Below are 16136 nucleotides of genomic sequence, written 5' to 3'. Positions count from 1 at the left end.
ATGATGGAGCTTGAATCTACTGATATCAACTTTTCCGTCACATGGCTACTTGGTCTCAAGCCAAAATCCACGTATCCCTCATGGGCAAGAGACTTTCTGACCGATGAACCACACTTCCTTGTGAGCCGTCTTCTCGGCCTTCTTCCCACTCGCAAGCCCCGCCGGCGCTTGAGAAGGCGGCGCAATCGTTCCAAGACTGTAATTGTACCCGAGGAGCCTCTGAATGAGGATGATCAAGATGCCGACGACCAAAATATGGATGGCTTTGGTCTAGGGAAATTATACGGTGATATTCCATACGAAACTGATGATGATTCCGAGTCTGAAGCTGAGGACGCACCTGTGGTGGAAGAGGAGCCACCTGTCTTGGCAGAGCCAGCATTCCTTGAACTATGCAAGATGATGGAAGAGCTTCTGGATGAAATTGAGTAAGTGGCACCTTGGGTGCTTGGAAACGTCCACTAATTTGCCCCAGAAAATCACAGCAAGAAGACACCGACGACTCGGACAACGAATCGATAGACGGCCTAGAACCCGAAGCTTGCCAAGATGAATCCCCATCAAGAATCGAATGGTTGCGACAAAAGAAGGTGGAAAAGGCAGAGAACAAATACCTCGACCGAGTCATGTCTTTAACCGGCCTCGAAGAAGTCAAGGCTTTCTTCTTACAAGCAAAGGCGAGAGTCAAGGCCGCTCAGAGGCGTGAGACCGATCTGAAGAAAGAGAACTTTGATGCAGTCTTCATGGGAGGTGAGGGGACAGGCAAGACAATGCTGGCTCGCCTCTATGCCAAATACCTGATATCTCTTGGCGTGGTGAAGAAGTCTGGTGTTTTCACTGGAATCAACAGATTCTCGGCATATAACATGTCTAAAACATCGACTTTGAGCACCATACATAACACAAGCAATGCCTGCGGTGGCTGCGTAAGTGAATATCTTATTACCAAGGCTATGAATCGCTAATTTGCTTAGATTGCCATCATTGACCACGCTCACCTAATGAACAGCGACGATTGTAATCTCTGGAGCCTCTATGTTCGCTCACAAGACCTGCCCGGAAAAGTTGTCCTCATTATAGCTGGCAATGGCGAATGGGGTTTGTCAGACTTGATGGGTTACAGTGCTGAGGTTTCCAATCACTTTCCTGTTCTGAAGTTGCCAAATTACACAGCAGAAGAGCTCCAGATGGTATTCCATGGCATGATGCGAAAGTGGTTCAAGGGAAAAATGGAAGTCGAGGGCGGCTACGATGGCCTGTATGTCAAGATTCTGATCCGCAGAATCGTTTCAGGGGCCAGCGAAAAGACATTTGGTAATATCTGGCCGGTTAGAAAGGCATTTCTCGAAGCTTGCAGGCGTCAAGTTGAACGCTTTATTCAGGCTCGTAAGACAGGGAACTACCTGGAAGACTTCAGAATGACCAAAGAAGACCTACTGGGCAACAAGCCTTCTCTTGGTCCCGAGAAGAGCCCTGCCTGGAAAGAGCTTCAACAACTTGTCGGGTTGGGCGATGTTAAGGAGTCGATACTCGCTGTGGTCAACCAAGTCAACCAGAACTTTATCCGAGAAATGCGTGGCGACGATCCTTTGCATGTTTCACCAAACCGAGTCTTCTTGGGACCTCCAGGTACCGGCAAAACCACAGTTGCAAAGCTCTATGGTAGAATTCTCGCAGATTTCGGCCTCTTGTCCAAGGGCGATGTCGTCACGAAGACTCCAGCTGATCTCCTCGATCGCTATATCGGAGGATCAGAGAACAACACGCAAGAAGCCCTCAGGGAAGCAAAGGGCAATGTTCTGATCATAGATGATGCCCACATGCTTGACCCAGGCACCAACGGAAGTGCTGGTAGTTCTAAGAACGGTGATTTCAGAGGCGGGATCATCGACACGATTGTTGCAGAGGTAACTGGAGCTGCTGGAGAGGATCGATGTGTATCCTCTGCGGTACCCTGACCAGATGAAGGAGTTGTATGCAAATGCCAACCCCGGTCTGGCCCGAAGGTTCCCGCTGGATACTGCGTTTGTGTTTGAAAACTTCAGCGAGGATACCTTGGGCAAGGTGTTAGACCTCAAGCTGGCAAAGGAGAAGCTGGTCGCCACCGACAAGGCCCGTGAGGTTGCTATGGAGGTACTGAAGCGAGCCTCTGTTCGGCCAAACTTTGGCAATGGCGGTGAGGTGGACAATATTTTATCCAAGGCCATCTCAGCACGTTTCCGTCGCATTGCTAAAGAGAAGAAACCACAGGATGAGGATCTCGACCAAGTTCCTCTAGAACCTCAGGACTTTGATGCCAACTACGACCGGCTGTCACAAGCTGTGACAAACACGCGGGCCCTGTTCGACGAGTTTGTCGGCTTCGAGGAAATCATCTCCAAGTTCGAATCGTACCAGTACATGGTGCAAGGTATGCGACTGCGCAATGTCGACCCTCGGCCCTATGTGCCGTTCACATATGTCTTCAAGGGTCCTCCCGGAACTGGAAAGACATCGACCGCGAGAAAACTTGGCCAGATCTTTTATGACATGGGCCTGCTTGCCGCACCAGATGTCGTTGATGTCTCAGCGTCACAGCTTGTTGGTGAATATTGTGGCCAAACTGGTCCCAAAACACGCCGACTGCTCGAATCGGCACTCGGCAAAGTTCTCTTCATAGACGAGGCATACAGACTCAATGGCGCTCGTGGATCGTTTGCTGAAGAAGCAGTCAGCGAGCTTGTTGATGCTGTGACAAAGCCTCAGTTTGCACGCAAGCTTATCATTGTGTTGGCAGGCTATGAGGAGGACATGGACCGTCTTCTGCGTAGCAACCAAGGCATCAAGAGTCGGTTCGCTACCGAGTTCACTTTCCGCCCCCTTCGAACGGAGCAGTGTATCGAGCAATTACGACAAGTTGTTGGAAAGGTGGGCATCACTATTCAAGCTACACCAGAGATGGATACTACTACTCGCACATCTTTGTTCTCACTGCTCCAGCGTTTGAGCAACGACAAAGGCTGGGCCAGTGGCCGCAGCATCGAGACCCTTGGTGAGCGCCTGATCGGGCATATCTTTAAGGAATGCGCCATCAAGGGTTATACCGGCAAGGACCTTATTGTTTCAGGTCGTGAGCTGGTTACCATCTTGGGACAGGCATCGGGTGTTCCTTATGCCAGCATCAAGATGCGAGGTGGTCAGATCCCTATGGGTGCCAAGGTGATGACCCTTAAGGATCTGGAGACATCGGAGTAGAGGGGTAGACGGACGGAACGCGGTACTGGAAGAGGTTTTGAAACAGCGATATGTTTTCTTCAGCGTTTTACATCGAATCTGGCTATTTTTGGTACGAGAAGGGGTGCGTCCAAGAGCAAGGCGATATCAGCATTAGGTTGAATCGGAGTTTTGGAGTAGCATGTTTTTTCTCAACAGTTTATCAACGTTAGCAACTAGCGAGCTACCGTAACGACAGTAATGACTTTTGAACCACTCTAACCTTGCTTCGATTTATTTGTGCATCATCTGTCACTGACTCTCCTGCTTCCGGGTGGTTGTTAATCATTACTCCAGTGTAACGATATGGTGGAGGGCTTCTCCTTAACCTCTAACCAGGCGTTGGTGAATGGGATTCACGACGGGCAAGAATACAGTGACTGGCGAATTAAACTCATTATGTTATTGTCAATTCTATTGATCTCATCGTCTTATTGACACCCACAAAGCTAGCTGTGACAGGTAGCTGGTCTACATGAGAGACTCCCCATTTTGTGATGCCCACAGGTCTCAAAATTCGAAGTACAGGTTCGCATGTCAAGACGTCCTTCAATATGTAGTCTTCTGAGCTCCGATATTCGTTTATACAAAACTATTCACCCGTGGTGCTATGCCGTAACCTACTTGATTTGGAACGACTGGATGCCGTAGGCGTGGCCCTGCTAGGGCTGTTGTATTCGTCTGTCCTGAGAGATTTCGATCCGCGAATATTGACAGCGATACGGCTATGCTTAGTAGACGATTGAGGAGGAGTAGGAGGAGTCGAGCTCGGTGTAGACGAAACTTGATTGACTCGAGATTCACTTCTGGATTTTCGAGACCGTGGGGTGCTTTCGACAGAGGCTGACTCGGACTCAAGTCTCCTGATGTTGGTAATAGGGGAAACCTCGACACCCATACGAGCCGGCGCCACAGAAGGAACTACAGCAGTGGAGGCATGATCACCACTCTGTACGTGATGCTCGTCTGCGAGGCTCTGAATCCATGCCTCGCAGAATACAGCACCCAAGCTGACCGCGACCTCACGCGCAACGCTGTTGCCGACAATCTTGTATTGGTCACTTGGGATACCCAACAGGACTTCATCGCCTCTGAACCCCTGTGCTCGTCGTGCCTCCATGATGGTTAAAGCGCGAGGCTCACGCCAGTGTAATGTTCGACCGTTCTTCGCATCGTCCGGACTTTGGGTCTTGACGATTGTCACAAAGAGATGGTCTGGTCGTTGTCGACCATATGCATTCGAGTTTGGGTTTGCTCGTCCTAAACCCTGATCGGTGCGCTCAGGGAATGCTAGACGCTCACTTGGCGTCATGACGCCTGAACCAGCCTTTTTCAGGTCACGACCGTACCAAGCTTGTGCGTAGTTCATACCCCAGGGTTGAGTCGGGATGAGGTGAATTCTACTTCGCATTAGAGGCGTTATGCCTACAGACACCCTATGGTCGGGGTATGGCACGCATATATCCGGCTTTGAATCATAGATAGGGGGTAGGTCGGCAGTGGAAGCCCTTGCAGACACAAAGTCAAATGGCGTGGCAGCCGGCATAGCACGCTCAGCCATAGGTTCACCCGTGGGAAGAATACCTAGAGCAAGTCTGGAAGTATTTTGCGGGTGAGCATGGGTTTGATATGGTTTGTGAGGTAAGCGGTGGCCTGGTGCAGCAAAAGCCAGGAACACGCGAGAACGACGCTGAGGCGAACCGCAGGCAGAAGCATCGAGAAAGAAAAAGTGTGCTTGATAACCCAAGCCTACAATAGCACAAATGAGTTGACTGAACACGTCTTGGTCTCGATTAGCGGTCTTTTGCACGATTCCCGGAACGTTCTCAAGGAGACCGTACCGTGGGCGGTACAGGTCCACGCACGACGCAAAAGCTGCTACCAACGACTGGTTCTTCCGCTGAGCGGCAGTTGTTTTATCGTTGGTCAACCGAGAGAAGCCAGGGCAAGGGCTACCGCCTGAGATAAAATCCACATCTCCAATCGGTGGGACACTGTCTGAAAATTCGCCTTCGATAGCAAGACGTTGGAGATCGTCTATAGACCCAAGGAATGGAGATACTTCAGAAGGCCCTGCAGTGTTTGCCATATAAGTGTGAATAGCCTTTGCGTCAAAGTCGTTCGCCCATCGCATCTCGATAGCACCTCCATCTTCCAACCCACGACCAAAGTTACCACCACCGCAAAAGAGGTCCAGGCCTCGCAGTCGTGGAATAGACTGCGATGGGTCGTAGCCCTGCTGTATAGACGAGGGAGGTTCGGATAGCGCAACATATGACTTCATTCCAGTCTCATTGTCGGAAACTTGTTCGTGGGTGAAATAGAAAAACCCCCCCACACCGTCACGGTCATATGGCGTTGGTATTGTTTCTCCGTCTTTGAAATAACGAACAAAACATGGCTCGAGAATACGCGAACTTTTTACCTCGACAAGCGGCTCGACATAGCTGTACACCAACTCGTTGGGTCGAGCTTTGGATGCCGGATCAACCTGGTGTCTTCTTAACAACTTCCGAAACCTGTATATGCCGTTGCCTTCCTCCTCATAAAAGGTTAGAAACTCGCAAGGCTCGGATCGACCACTAGTCTTGTTGATCATGACGAGCCGTGTTTCGCCAGTTCGTAACCCCAGCGCCTGAGGAGAACTCTCGCGCAGATGAATGCAACGAAAATGGTCTTTCTCAAGGGTCACCCAATTTCGTTCTACGCACATGTATGTCTGGCGACAAAAGAACTCGGCTTTAGTCGCCGAAGTCCCCCCAAACTCGACTTCGTGAACCCCTGACACTTCGTCCTCGGAGATTTTCGCTCTTGTATCACAAGAGCAATGATCCGACAAAAACAACTCGTTGTTCCAAGGATACTTCATCAGACCGCATAGCGTGTCTACGGGTCGATAGTACCAAATCACATCGAACGTTCTCTGGCCACGCTTGTTGACACGCACACGCTGTACCAGGGCGAACCATCGGTCGACGTCATCGAACCCATGCGCAACGTCACGTCGCCATTGCGTACCGGACCCCTCAGCATCTCGTTGGGTCGAGATTGTATCGCCTGCTCGAATTGCTCGAATCTGCTTCTGTCCAGCCATTGTCATGGTCTTAGCACTATCATGAACTGGGGCTGGCAATTCAAGATGGCGTTGTTTGATTAGTGCATTTCGTAAAGACTGAGTCGTTTCGCTTAGAGGGATGGCCTTGAGACGGTGGCCGAAGGGTTGATGACTGAAGCAGTCGTAAATGTACTGGGTGACGACAGTATCTGCGTCTTCGCTGGGCACAATCTTTGGGCACAGTTTGTACCGCGTAAATTCCCATACCTCGGCCCAGATAACGTGCTTGTATGTTTTTCTGTGCCCAAGAACGCCGATTGCTTCCTTGTGTAAAAATGTAACATTGGCCACAATCGCCGTCCTAAAATCATCGTTTATGTGCTGCCCTTTCCACGAGATGAAATCTGGTGCATTGCGGTGCATTTTCGCCAGCCAAATGCTGAAATTTGATCTAAAATGGAAGATCGTAACTTGATCGTCTTTCTCCCCTTTGAACTTGAGGTAATCCACGAAATGCTTTGCGAGATCTGCAACCCACAGGAACGGGTCAAAGAAACGACGATATTCCTTGGCAGGGGTGTTCAACCGGTAGTATATCTCACGTTCTGAGTTTAAAACTGACCGTACCCAAATCTTGTCTCTGACAGTGTGCTTTGATAATGTACCGTAGTTCTCGATCGGTAATGCGCTGATTTCCACGCTGTGAACGTAGAAAACAGTACTACCAACACTCAACTTTCCGTCAAAGAACACAGTATTGAAACCGTGTTTTGTATGGAGGAGGTGGAGAGAGCACATCTCCTGGCCGTATCTTTGACGGTCGGAGTAGACTGCGAAATCATTAAGTTGGAACTCAACAAAGTCGTCAAAGTCAATACCCTGACCGGCCTCTTCGGCCACCTCAAGCAGTCGAGCGACAGCCTCGCGTTCCTTAAGGACTGGGACACCCGGTTCGAATGGTTCGTAATATGACCTCGGTACCAAGAGCAGACTTTCGGGGAGCTCAACGCTCATATTCTCGCTGAGAGGGACGTCCGGCGTCTCTTCCATCATAATATCTTCTTGTTCCACTACCTCAGCTGAAGCACCCTCATCTGCATCACCAACTTCGAGATCCGGATCTGCAGTTATCATGACACAGGATTCAGGAAGTCTAGGCATTTCAGGATAAATGTCCTCAAAAAGGGTTTCGGGACTTGAGCCGTAGTTAGGAGGACTCTGGGTGGGTGGGCTAGGTGACAGGTCAACCCGCTCCATGACACTCATGCCATCTTCCTCTTCCTCTTCCTCTTCCTCCTCCTCCTCCATCTCACCAAACTTGGTCCACATTTTAGGTGTATCATGAGTGGTGGTGGCGGTTGTGTGAGGCTCCCTCGGAGCACAGGCGTCGCCAAACACACCGTCAAAGTCGTCATTGTGATTCGAGAGCCAGTCGATGTCCGGGTTCTCGAAATTCTCTAGTGTGAGGTCGATAACATTATCTTCATTCTGGAACTCATCCAGCGTCAAATCGACAACATCGTTTTCGTCAAGATCGATATGCTAGTCAGCGTCAGCAGCCGAGCCATTCTGTTTTTGAATGTGATCTTACGGGCATATTGAAGGATCAGGCCCATGCTATCGCATACTAAAAAGCAATGAAAAGAACGGGATATTGTATGCGAAAAACTCAATTGAAAGACAACACCAAGCAGTCTATACCTCCTGTATCATCTTTTGATGAGAACAACAGGTCTGACAATGCGAAGAGAACCCCATGTAGAAAGGTCGGGCTTTGTGTGAAAGAACAATAAGAAAGCAAAATAAAGAAAGTTAAGACGCGAATAGGAATCGTTGAAAGCCTCAATTTCGACGCGGCCAAATGAGTGAGTGTGATTATAAAGACGCGAAAGGCTCGAGCCGTTGTACGCAAAAAGGAGGGTCGATTTAGGCGAACAGGAGCGTGTGTATCTGGGTGTTTTATGAAGGAAGAGAGCAGAAGAAGTCGAAGCGAGACGATTGTGTGTATTTATTGTGATCGAGTTTCTTTGTTTGATCTTCAAGGCCTCTCAGTGAATGTGAATCACTGTCAATTCTGAAGACCGGCTCGGCAGCTGTGAGTGAGAAAGCGCTGACCCTGAACGGTCCGCAGCCCCACGTCTGGATCTTCTGGCAAGAACTCCATCTTTTTTTGAAGCATACCTAAGGTACCTTACAAAGAGAAAAGGTAGAGATAAATAATTTCAGTACGAGACATAAGGTCAAAGAGTAGATGATCAGAATGAATCTCAGAGATTCTTAATTCTATTCCAGCTTGAACGCTCATCTACGCCGAACTGGACAATGTAACAAATAACCTCTCCTTGTCTGTTGGTATATATATGCCTCGAATCAGAACGCCATGCAATGCATCTCATAATAACCCTCTTGCCCATGACCAAAATGGCTCATCACCTTCGTCGCCGGAATCTACTATTAAAACCAGGGCCGCCCTTTGCTCCGTGATTCCTAAGCTTTAACCGTTGGAAGTTTGCATGAGCCAGCTCATTGACCTTTCGCGCAGCCTTCCTAACAGTGCCCTCCTTCTTCTGTGTGGGCTTCTTCTCCTTGGCTTCCTCAAAATCAGATCCAGCATCTTCACCATCAGCTTGCGTTTCGTCGTTCTCAATATCGCTCTGAGGATTCTCTCCCATGTTTTCGGGCCGCTTGGTTCGAGTTGGACGCATCTTGACCATTCTTGTAGTTCGCTTCTGACCCTTCTTCTTATACACTCTAGTCGGGTTACCATTTTCCTCCACTGGGCTGTCGTACAAGGCTTCATCATCGAAACCACCAAGTGGCAATTGCCGTGTCTGGGTCTCCTCTACCAGAACATCATCCTTTGGTTTCGACGGGAATAACGTCTTGGGCTTAGGTTCACCCATCCCTTCTTCTTCAGCGTCGCGCAATGCGTCCAAGTCATCGTCCAAGGTCTCCTCCTCCACCTTTCGAAGACTCGCCACAATTTCACTGAGACCTCGTGTGAAAGGCTTGCGCGGTAGCCGTAGGGGTGCTGGGGCATCATAATCGCCATTCTCGTCAAGAACTGGTAGAGCATTGCGTTTCAAGAACGCGGGTGTATCGAATTGGAGTTTCGAGACCGAAGAGGGCGTAACGGCATCCCTGTTTCCATCCTTGTTCTTCAACGGAGTCATGAAGTGGTTCAGTCTTTGTCGTTTACTAGATGACATAGGGGTTCGGCCAAGCCTCTCGTTCTCCTCGTCATCCATGGCAGCTGATCGTTTGCTCGGAGTTGCATTGACCTTTCGTGCGGACTCTGATTTGGTCGCAGAATCTTTTTTCGACGGTGTTCCTAGCTCCTTCTCTATCAATAAGTCAAAGAGGCCAAGCACGCGACCATCCCTTTGTGGTGTCGGACCCACTGAGGTCACCGACGCGGGACTGAACAGCTTTCGCGATATGGCTGGTGTGTTCATGAGTTCCTCATCATGGCCTAGTGTACGGTTCTTGGAGGGAGTCTGAGTGTGTTTGGTGCGTTTGGTGGGTGTCTGTGCTGGTAAAGTGTCGGATTTTCGCTTCCTGGGTTCTTTCGAGGGAGGTGGGATTTTGCCCGAGAGTATATCTCGAACCTTGTTATATTGTTTATATTTCAAAGCTGCGTGATGATTAGCAGGTTGTTTATTTTGTTGCTCTAAAGACCTACCGATCTCTTCGTTGACCTTGATGTCCCCTCTTCCTGGCTTCTTGCCCTCGTGTGTCTTTGCCCATTCTGTCTCCCAAGTCTTCAAGTCGATGCGCAGTTGCTGTGATTGACTTTCATATTCTGCTCTCAAATTTTCGTCCATTGCTATAGCCATGAAATATTTTATTCGTATGTGAGTTTATGAGAAAATCGGAATTTGGAAGAAACATGCAAGAAACAATGGTCATGAGGGAAAGTGGAATTGAGTGTCGCGATTGCAGGTAAAACGCGTTTAGATGGATCCCTTTGTAACTGCCAATGCGGGACGCGAACCACTCAACGCGAAAATGGGTCTCACGTCATGGCAGTTGCAGGGAAGGTACGGAGCTAACGGGCCCACCCGCTCCAAACTTTGGTACGTAGTTCCGGACCCCCACCTAAATCAAGTCCATTTCTAATTCATCGTTCATCATCTTCTTTTCATACTACGCCAAACGATAACATCTTATCTTCGCTTTCTTACCTGGGTGTTTTGGATACACTACCACTTGCGCCAGGTGGCCAGCCCTAAAGCGTCTCAAATCCGCCAGTACGCTATGGAAACAGACCAAAACACAGATGATCTCCAACGTAGAGTCCTACAAAGCACCCTCGACGAAATAGCGACCAGGCAAGAAGACGCCACCGACTGCTGCGTCATCTGCCTCGAAAGCATTTCTGAAGCCTGTGAGGCTATTCCTTGTCAACACAGAAACTTTGATTATCTCTGCCTTCTCAGCTGGCTTGAGCAATCACCGAAGTGTCCGCTCTGCAAAGCTGTCATCTCACAAGTTCGCCACGGTCTCGATGAACCTATCGCAAAGACATACACCGTAGCTGAGCCTGCGTCAGAGCCCCGGGCACCACAAATTGAACGTAGAAGACTTGCGCTCCCTCCTCATTTCCGCCGGCGTCACTCGCAACTTCGTCCATATCCCCGTCAACCACGCTACGGAACCACCAGCTCGAGTCCTTCAGATGAGATCGCGAAGCGGAGGGATGTGTATCGCCACAACAGATACTCAAAACATGTCGGGTCGAATCGCTTGTCTCGATACCGCGAACTGACTCCAGCGGCCTTTTGTTCAGATAGCGACTTAGTCTCGCGCGCGCGAATGTGGATTCGTCGAGAGCTGCGAGTGTTTTCCTTCTTAAACCCCGATGCCGACCAGACAGAGCCAAGACCCGAAGTGAATTCACAGAGAGATGCGGTTGACCGAAGGAGAGCCAATAATGCTGAGTTCCTCCTCGAATACATCATTGCCATTTTGAAATCCGTGGATATCATGGGCAGCGCTGGCCAAGCCGAGGAGATGATTTCGGATTTTCTGGGCCGAGACAACACGCGCCTCTTCTTGCACGAGCTAAGAGCATGGCTTAGAAGTCCATATACAAAGCTTGCGGACTGGGATAGGGCTGTTCAATACGACGTATCTGCACCAAGCAGCCCTAGAGCTGAATCTGGAGGGGTTGGCAGTTCAAGGCAAGACCAACGCCAGCCAAAAAACGTCGGTGCACGTATGTGGGACACACCACGAATACAGGGAGACTTTTACCGTCCCCAGGGCCGATCACAACGACCCCGAGAAGTACATAGACACGAACCATATGGAAGACCGCATAGAGATTAGTCAGGCATGATAAAGTGATGGAGCTTGGATAAGGCAAGATAGAATATGATACCCGGAGAACAATCTCCACTGAATGAATAACGAATTATATTACCACTAGATGTGTTTGGAATAATCCGAGGTTCACTACAAGCTTGCGGTGAAATCATAGCTTACGAAGCAGAACTCCTTGGCGGGCGGAATTCCGCCCTCTTGATGAGTCTATGCCCGTTTTCTCCTGAAAGTTCAAAGATGGCGTAGACAACAAGCACTTATAAATCGGAGTTGACCAAAGGTCGTCTCGGATGTAAAATACACCCGATCCCAGCTGAACCTGCTCTTATATCTTTCCATCACATCTTCCCTATCCAGTCCAATATTTCATAGCAGATTCTCCGAAAAGCATCATAAACAAGAACCACCATCATGCCTACGATCTCTATAACCGTCATATCAGACCCCGTCTGTCCCTGGTGTTTCATCGGCGCCCTCCGTTTATCCCGCGCCATAGCACTCTATCTCAAAACTGTCTCCTCAACGGACACTATCACCACCAAATGGCACGCTTACCAGCTGGATCCCAACACACCCACCCAACCCCTCATCACGAAGATAGCATCAAAATGGGGGGAAGACCAAGTACCATCAGTCAAAGCCCGCCTCAATGGTATCGCTAAGGCAGAGGGTATGGAGTTCAACTTTAACTCTACGATTGGAAACACCAGAGATGCGCACCGATTGGAGAAGTTGGGGGGGCTCAGGGGCAAGGAGACGGAGGTTGCGATGGAGATTATGAGGATGTACTTTCTGGATGGTGGAGATATAACTAGTAAGGAGGATTTAGTGACTCAAGGCGGGACTTGGACTGAGAGGACGAAGCGCGGGAGTGTTGGCGACGATGGGGGTGAGGAGGTTGATAATGAGGTTCATGAGATGCAAGAGGAGGGCATTAGGGGTGTAACACGGGACATCATCAATGATAAGTACACAATTGACGGAGCGGAGGATGTTGGGGAGATTCTGGAAAAGCTCGTTATGGCGAGAGAAGAGCTGCTTACTGAGAACCAGTAGACATCCCTGCCTCAATCCCGTAGAATATCATGTTTAAGATTTTTATATCTCATAAGGGTATCATCACATTCTCATCAAACCACCAAGATCCTTCTCCATCTGCCTCAACCTCACCTGCAGCTCCCTCTTCTTCGCCTCCATCTCCTTCGCCTCCTCCTCCTCCCTTCTCAAGTCATCCTCCGTCCAAACCTCACCCTCTTCTTCTTCCTCTTCCTCCTCATCATACCAATCCCTATGATCCAAACTCGCCAACTGCTCTGCCTGCTCCGCGACGCGCGCTTCGTAATACGCCGCTGTGTTCTTCCCATGTGCATGTTTACTCCTCAGCGCAGCGATGCGCTCCTTCGCCCCGGGGAGTTCGTATACACCGCAGAGCTTTTCTGCGCCGCGCAGAAGAACATTTACATCGACGTCGCCTTTGCGATCTGATTCTCCGCGCCGTAGTTCTTCGTGCATTTGACCACCTAAGACAGCTGCTACGGCCGTTTGTCGACGGGGATGTGCACCGGTGCGGGGTGGAGGTCCTGTGGTGACTTCGCCTGAGGCTACATTAAAGACAGTTTGTCGTCGACCCGAGGACTTTTTCTTCTCTGGTTCTGTAGGTTTGAGAGTTGTTGAGGGCGGAGGAGGTGGTGGGACGGAGAAGAGGGCGCGTTCGTGGGGTTCTGTATCGCGGATGAGAGATGTGATGTCATGGTTTGAGAGGAGGGCGTTGGTGAAGATCTTCGGAGGAGGGAACCTGAAGGCAAGTTAGCGATTGACACACAAGGAATGTGTGTTACCTACGGTAGAGAGTCAATTCCCTGGCACGAATAGCCAATTTGTTCGAGATGCGCAGAGATGAGCGACATGATGGGCGTGGTCGTCGTTCAATTCTCGTACTCATAAATGTTCTTATATTATGGATATACGAAAAAAAAAACCACAAGATCTATTGTGTATGTCAACTTGTTAGGGCGGAGAAGGAGAATGGCCTCAAAGTTGCGATTTGATGATAGAGACGATAGCTTGTGTTGACGGTGGTGGAGTTTCAAAACAATCAAGGGACGCGGGCAGCTCTTATCGATAAGTACCCCCACATTGCAACCACTTACACGCCAGCTCCTAGGTCTTGATCATCAACCTAACAATCAGACTAGCTATGTTGCAAGAGCCGCTGAACTATCCAGCCATAGGTGTTGATCCATCCACATACTATATCTCACCTGTTCCATATCAGTCGTGGGAATAATCTTGCCAACCAAGTGCGTATCTGAGGATAGCATTCATGATTGCGACCAACACTAACATACTGGGAGTAGCTTCATGAAACCAAAGGAGTTGACAATGCATGCCCAGTGCATTGAGAAATTACACGGTTGAGTTCAACCAGAGCTCACATCTACGCAGGTCCTGATCTTTCAGAGTACTTGTTAAGCTTCATGACCCCTGTAGATCAACGAAGCCAAGACCTTTCACTCGCACAGTCGAAGCCGGAACTGCAAGCAAAAGACAGATGATCTAATGCTCTGGTTCTAAGGATGCAGGAGTTAGTGGCATCAAGCGACGCCCTACTAGCAGTTTGAGGTGAAAAGCTACCGCCCGTTATCAAACTTATGCAATGGTTCATTGCCACTACATAAAACCGGTGAGAAAGAAACTCCCAGTCTATCCCATTTTTTCTAGAATTGCTTCAATGATGATAAATGCCAAACGCTTTCATGTTGTCTGTCAGACTTATATCCATGTCTTCTCCGCATATATGATGATCTTCTGTGCTCAAATATCATGCCCATCTTTATATCTTCAATAAACAAATTCGACATATCGTAACAGTCTAAAGGTATCCCTGTGAAATCCAATGTGACAATTCCGTATTCGGCCTGAATGCACATTCTATGCAAAACATGCAATATCATTTTCTCTGATCAAATGGTTTCCTCAACCTTCAGTATCCGTACCTGCCCGTTGCATAACTGATCATGGGGTTAAGGTAAGGCGAACACAATCAATGGTTCACCGTTGCCCGAACCCCGGTAGACTCAGGGGCTGGTCGGTGTAGGCGGTGTCATGCTCGTGGGATGCGAAAAGGTGAGTCGTTATCGTCGTCAGAGGGACCCCTGGTCGCCTTCTCGTCCTCGTAATGTCATTAATGTTCATGCCATGCGGGCCGGGGTAGCATGATGGCTGTCGCAGCTGATGTGGTGCGTGGCTTGCAGGGTCCAGCGCTCTAGCTGGAGCTTGAGCCCATCTCCATAATTTCGATGGCCCAATAGGGCAATTCCCTTGCGAGATGCTGATGCGCAACAAGTTCATCCTCACTGGAGTCTGGCTCCTCAAGCTCCTCGATCCGCGCAGGGGGCGGATCATGGAATAATAGGCTGGTGCGATGCATCTTTCTCCGCATACGACGTGCGCTGGAGCCGACCTCGTTGGCGTCGAGCCCCTCGCCCTCATCCTCAGAGTCGCTGAGCTCGCTGTGTGTCCGTTTGCCAAAGCTGCTACCCATACTCATACGTCGGAATTTCTTGATTTGCTCGCGGCGCTTCAAGAACTGCGCTTCCTCGTCGAGTTCGCCCTCGCCCTCGGGAATTTGCTCGTTATCTGATGTTTCGTTGCTGCAAGTGAGATTCCTAAAATCCTTGACCATAGTCTTGTGGGCTTTCCTGCTTCGTGACCTTGAGCGACTGCGATTGGATTCAATCTCGGTAGGTTGTAGGACATCGAGTCCGTCACAATCGCTATCCATAGGGTCAATATCCTCGACAGTGAAATTACAAGCAACTGTAGCCGTAGCCGTTGAAGTAACAGTAATGTGAGAGGTCTCAGCCTCGTCTGTTGCACCGGATCTGTCGGATTCTGAGCCCGAGTCAGATTCTGAAGTGCCTGAATCACTAGAGCTGTCGGTGTCATCGTCGCCAAGCTCCATAGCAGAGTCGTCAATTGGTGAGGAGACGGCTGGGCCAGTAGCATTCCCCATGCTTCGTATGCTGGGACTTGCCGAATCTTCTTCATCCTCATCTTCACTACTGCTGTCCTCATCACTGGTGTCGTCGGCCATGCCGGATGAGGAAGACGAGCGAGGGCTTAACTGATGAGGGCCAACTGAAGGCTGATAGCTGAATTGGTGCCCATCGCCAGTTGGCTTGATGTTAGGGTCCGAATCCAATGACTGAAAGTAATCATGAAAGTCAGGTTGGCGCCGAGGTTTTAGACTGGTCTTGCGTAGGAATGGCGGCGATGTGGTGGGGGTTTCTGGTGGCGAGTTGGGGTCGGCGGTGAGAGGTTGATTCTGGACTTCCTGTACTTGAGCTCGAAGTTGATCGACGTTGAGATTTGGCGTCGCGGGCCGCCGCCGAAGGCTCTTTTTTGGCGGCATGGCTGATGTGGTGTATAGATCGGTAGACCTTAGAGTTGAGGTCTACACAAAGAAACGTATATATGATATGGGACAATAGGGATCCCGTGG

The 16136-nt window shown here is 49.7% G+C and overlaps 7 protein-coding genes across 7 annotated transcripts; 3 read left to right on the top strand and 4 right to left on the bottom strand.

The window, feature by feature from the left end:
- On the top strand, positions 1-3462 carry FOXG_12694 (uncharacterized protein; the record flags this gene model as incomplete). Its single annotated transcript, XM_018392531.1, has 4 exons — positions 1-428; positions 476-926; positions 975-1907; positions 1969-3462. The coding sequence occupies 4 exons, from the start codon at positions 1-3 to the stop codon at positions 3232-3234; spliced, it is 3078 nt and encodes a 1025-aa protein (XP_018251063.1). The 3' UTR covers positions 3235-3462.
- A 170-nt stretch (positions 3463-3632) lies between these two features.
- FOXG_12693 (DNA (cytosine-5-)-methyltransferase) lies at positions 3633-8053 on the bottom strand. The gene is made up of 2 exons (XM_018392530.1): positions 7899-8053; positions 3633-7849 (listed from the first exon to the last, which is right to left on the bottom strand). Exons 1-2 carry the CDS (start codon positions 7902-7904, stop codon positions 3845-3847), a joined length of 4011 nt encoding a protein of 1336 aa, XP_018251062.1. The 5' UTR covers positions 7905-8053; the 3' UTR covers positions 3633-3844.
- A 468-nt stretch (positions 8054-8521) lies between these two features.
- FOXG_12692 (DNA replication regulator SLD2) lies at positions 8522-10275 on the bottom strand. Its single transcript, XM_018392529.1, has 2 exons — positions 9990-10275; positions 8522-9941 (listed from the first exon to the last, which is right to left on the bottom strand). The coding sequence occupies exons 1-2, from the start codon at positions 10141-10143 to the stop codon at positions 8737-8739; spliced, it is 1359 nt and encodes a 452-aa protein (XP_018251061.1). The 5' UTR covers positions 10144-10275; the 3' UTR covers positions 8522-8736.
- Positions 10276-10422: 147 nt separating this feature from the next.
- On the top strand, positions 10423-11739 carry FOXG_20748 (uncharacterized protein). The gene has a single exon (XM_018401056.1). It carries the CDS (start codon positions 10565-10567, stop codon positions 11636-11638), a length of 1074 nt encoding a protein of 357 aa, XP_018251060.1. The 5' UTR covers positions 10423-10564; the 3' UTR covers positions 11639-11739.
- Positions 11740-11946: 207 nt separating this feature from the next.
- FOXG_20747 (uncharacterized protein) lies at positions 11947-12688 on the top strand (the record flags this gene model as incomplete). Its single annotated transcript, XM_018401055.1, has 1 exon — positions 11947-12688. Exon 1 carries the CDS (start codon positions 12044-12046, stop codon positions 12686-12688), a length of 645 nt encoding a protein of 214 aa, XP_018251059.1. The 5' UTR covers positions 11947-12043.
- FOXG_20746 (uncharacterized protein) lies at positions 12593-13745 on the bottom strand. Its single transcript, XM_018401054.1, has 2 exons — positions 13475-13745; positions 12593-13427 (listed from the first exon to the last, which is right to left on the bottom strand). The coding sequence occupies exons 1-2, from the start codon at positions 13537-13539 to the stop codon at positions 12752-12754; spliced, it is 741 nt and encodes a 246-aa protein (XP_018251058.1). The 5' UTR covers positions 13540-13745; the 3' UTR covers positions 12593-12751.
- Positions 13746-14897: 1152 nt separating this feature from the next.
- On the bottom strand, positions 14898-16046 carry FOXG_12691 (uncharacterized protein; the record flags this gene model as incomplete). The annotated part of the gene is made up of 1 exon (XM_018392528.1): positions 14898-16046. The coding sequence occupies one exon, from the start codon at positions 16044-16046 to the stop codon at positions 14898-14900; it is 1149 nt and encodes a 382-aa protein (XP_018251057.1).
- Between the last annotated feature and the right edge of the window lie 90 nt (positions 16047-16136).

The sequence above is a fragment of the Fusarium oxysporum genome, chromosome 9 (assembly GCF_000149955.1).
Source record: "Fusarium oxysporum f. sp. lycopersici 4287 chromosome 9, whole genome shotgun sequence".
NCBI classification, from domain to species: Eukaryota; Fungi; Ascomycota; class Sordariomycetes; order Hypocreales; family Nectriaceae; genus Fusarium; species Fusarium oxysporum.
This window is presented reverse-complemented; position numbering and strand designations above follow the sequence as displayed.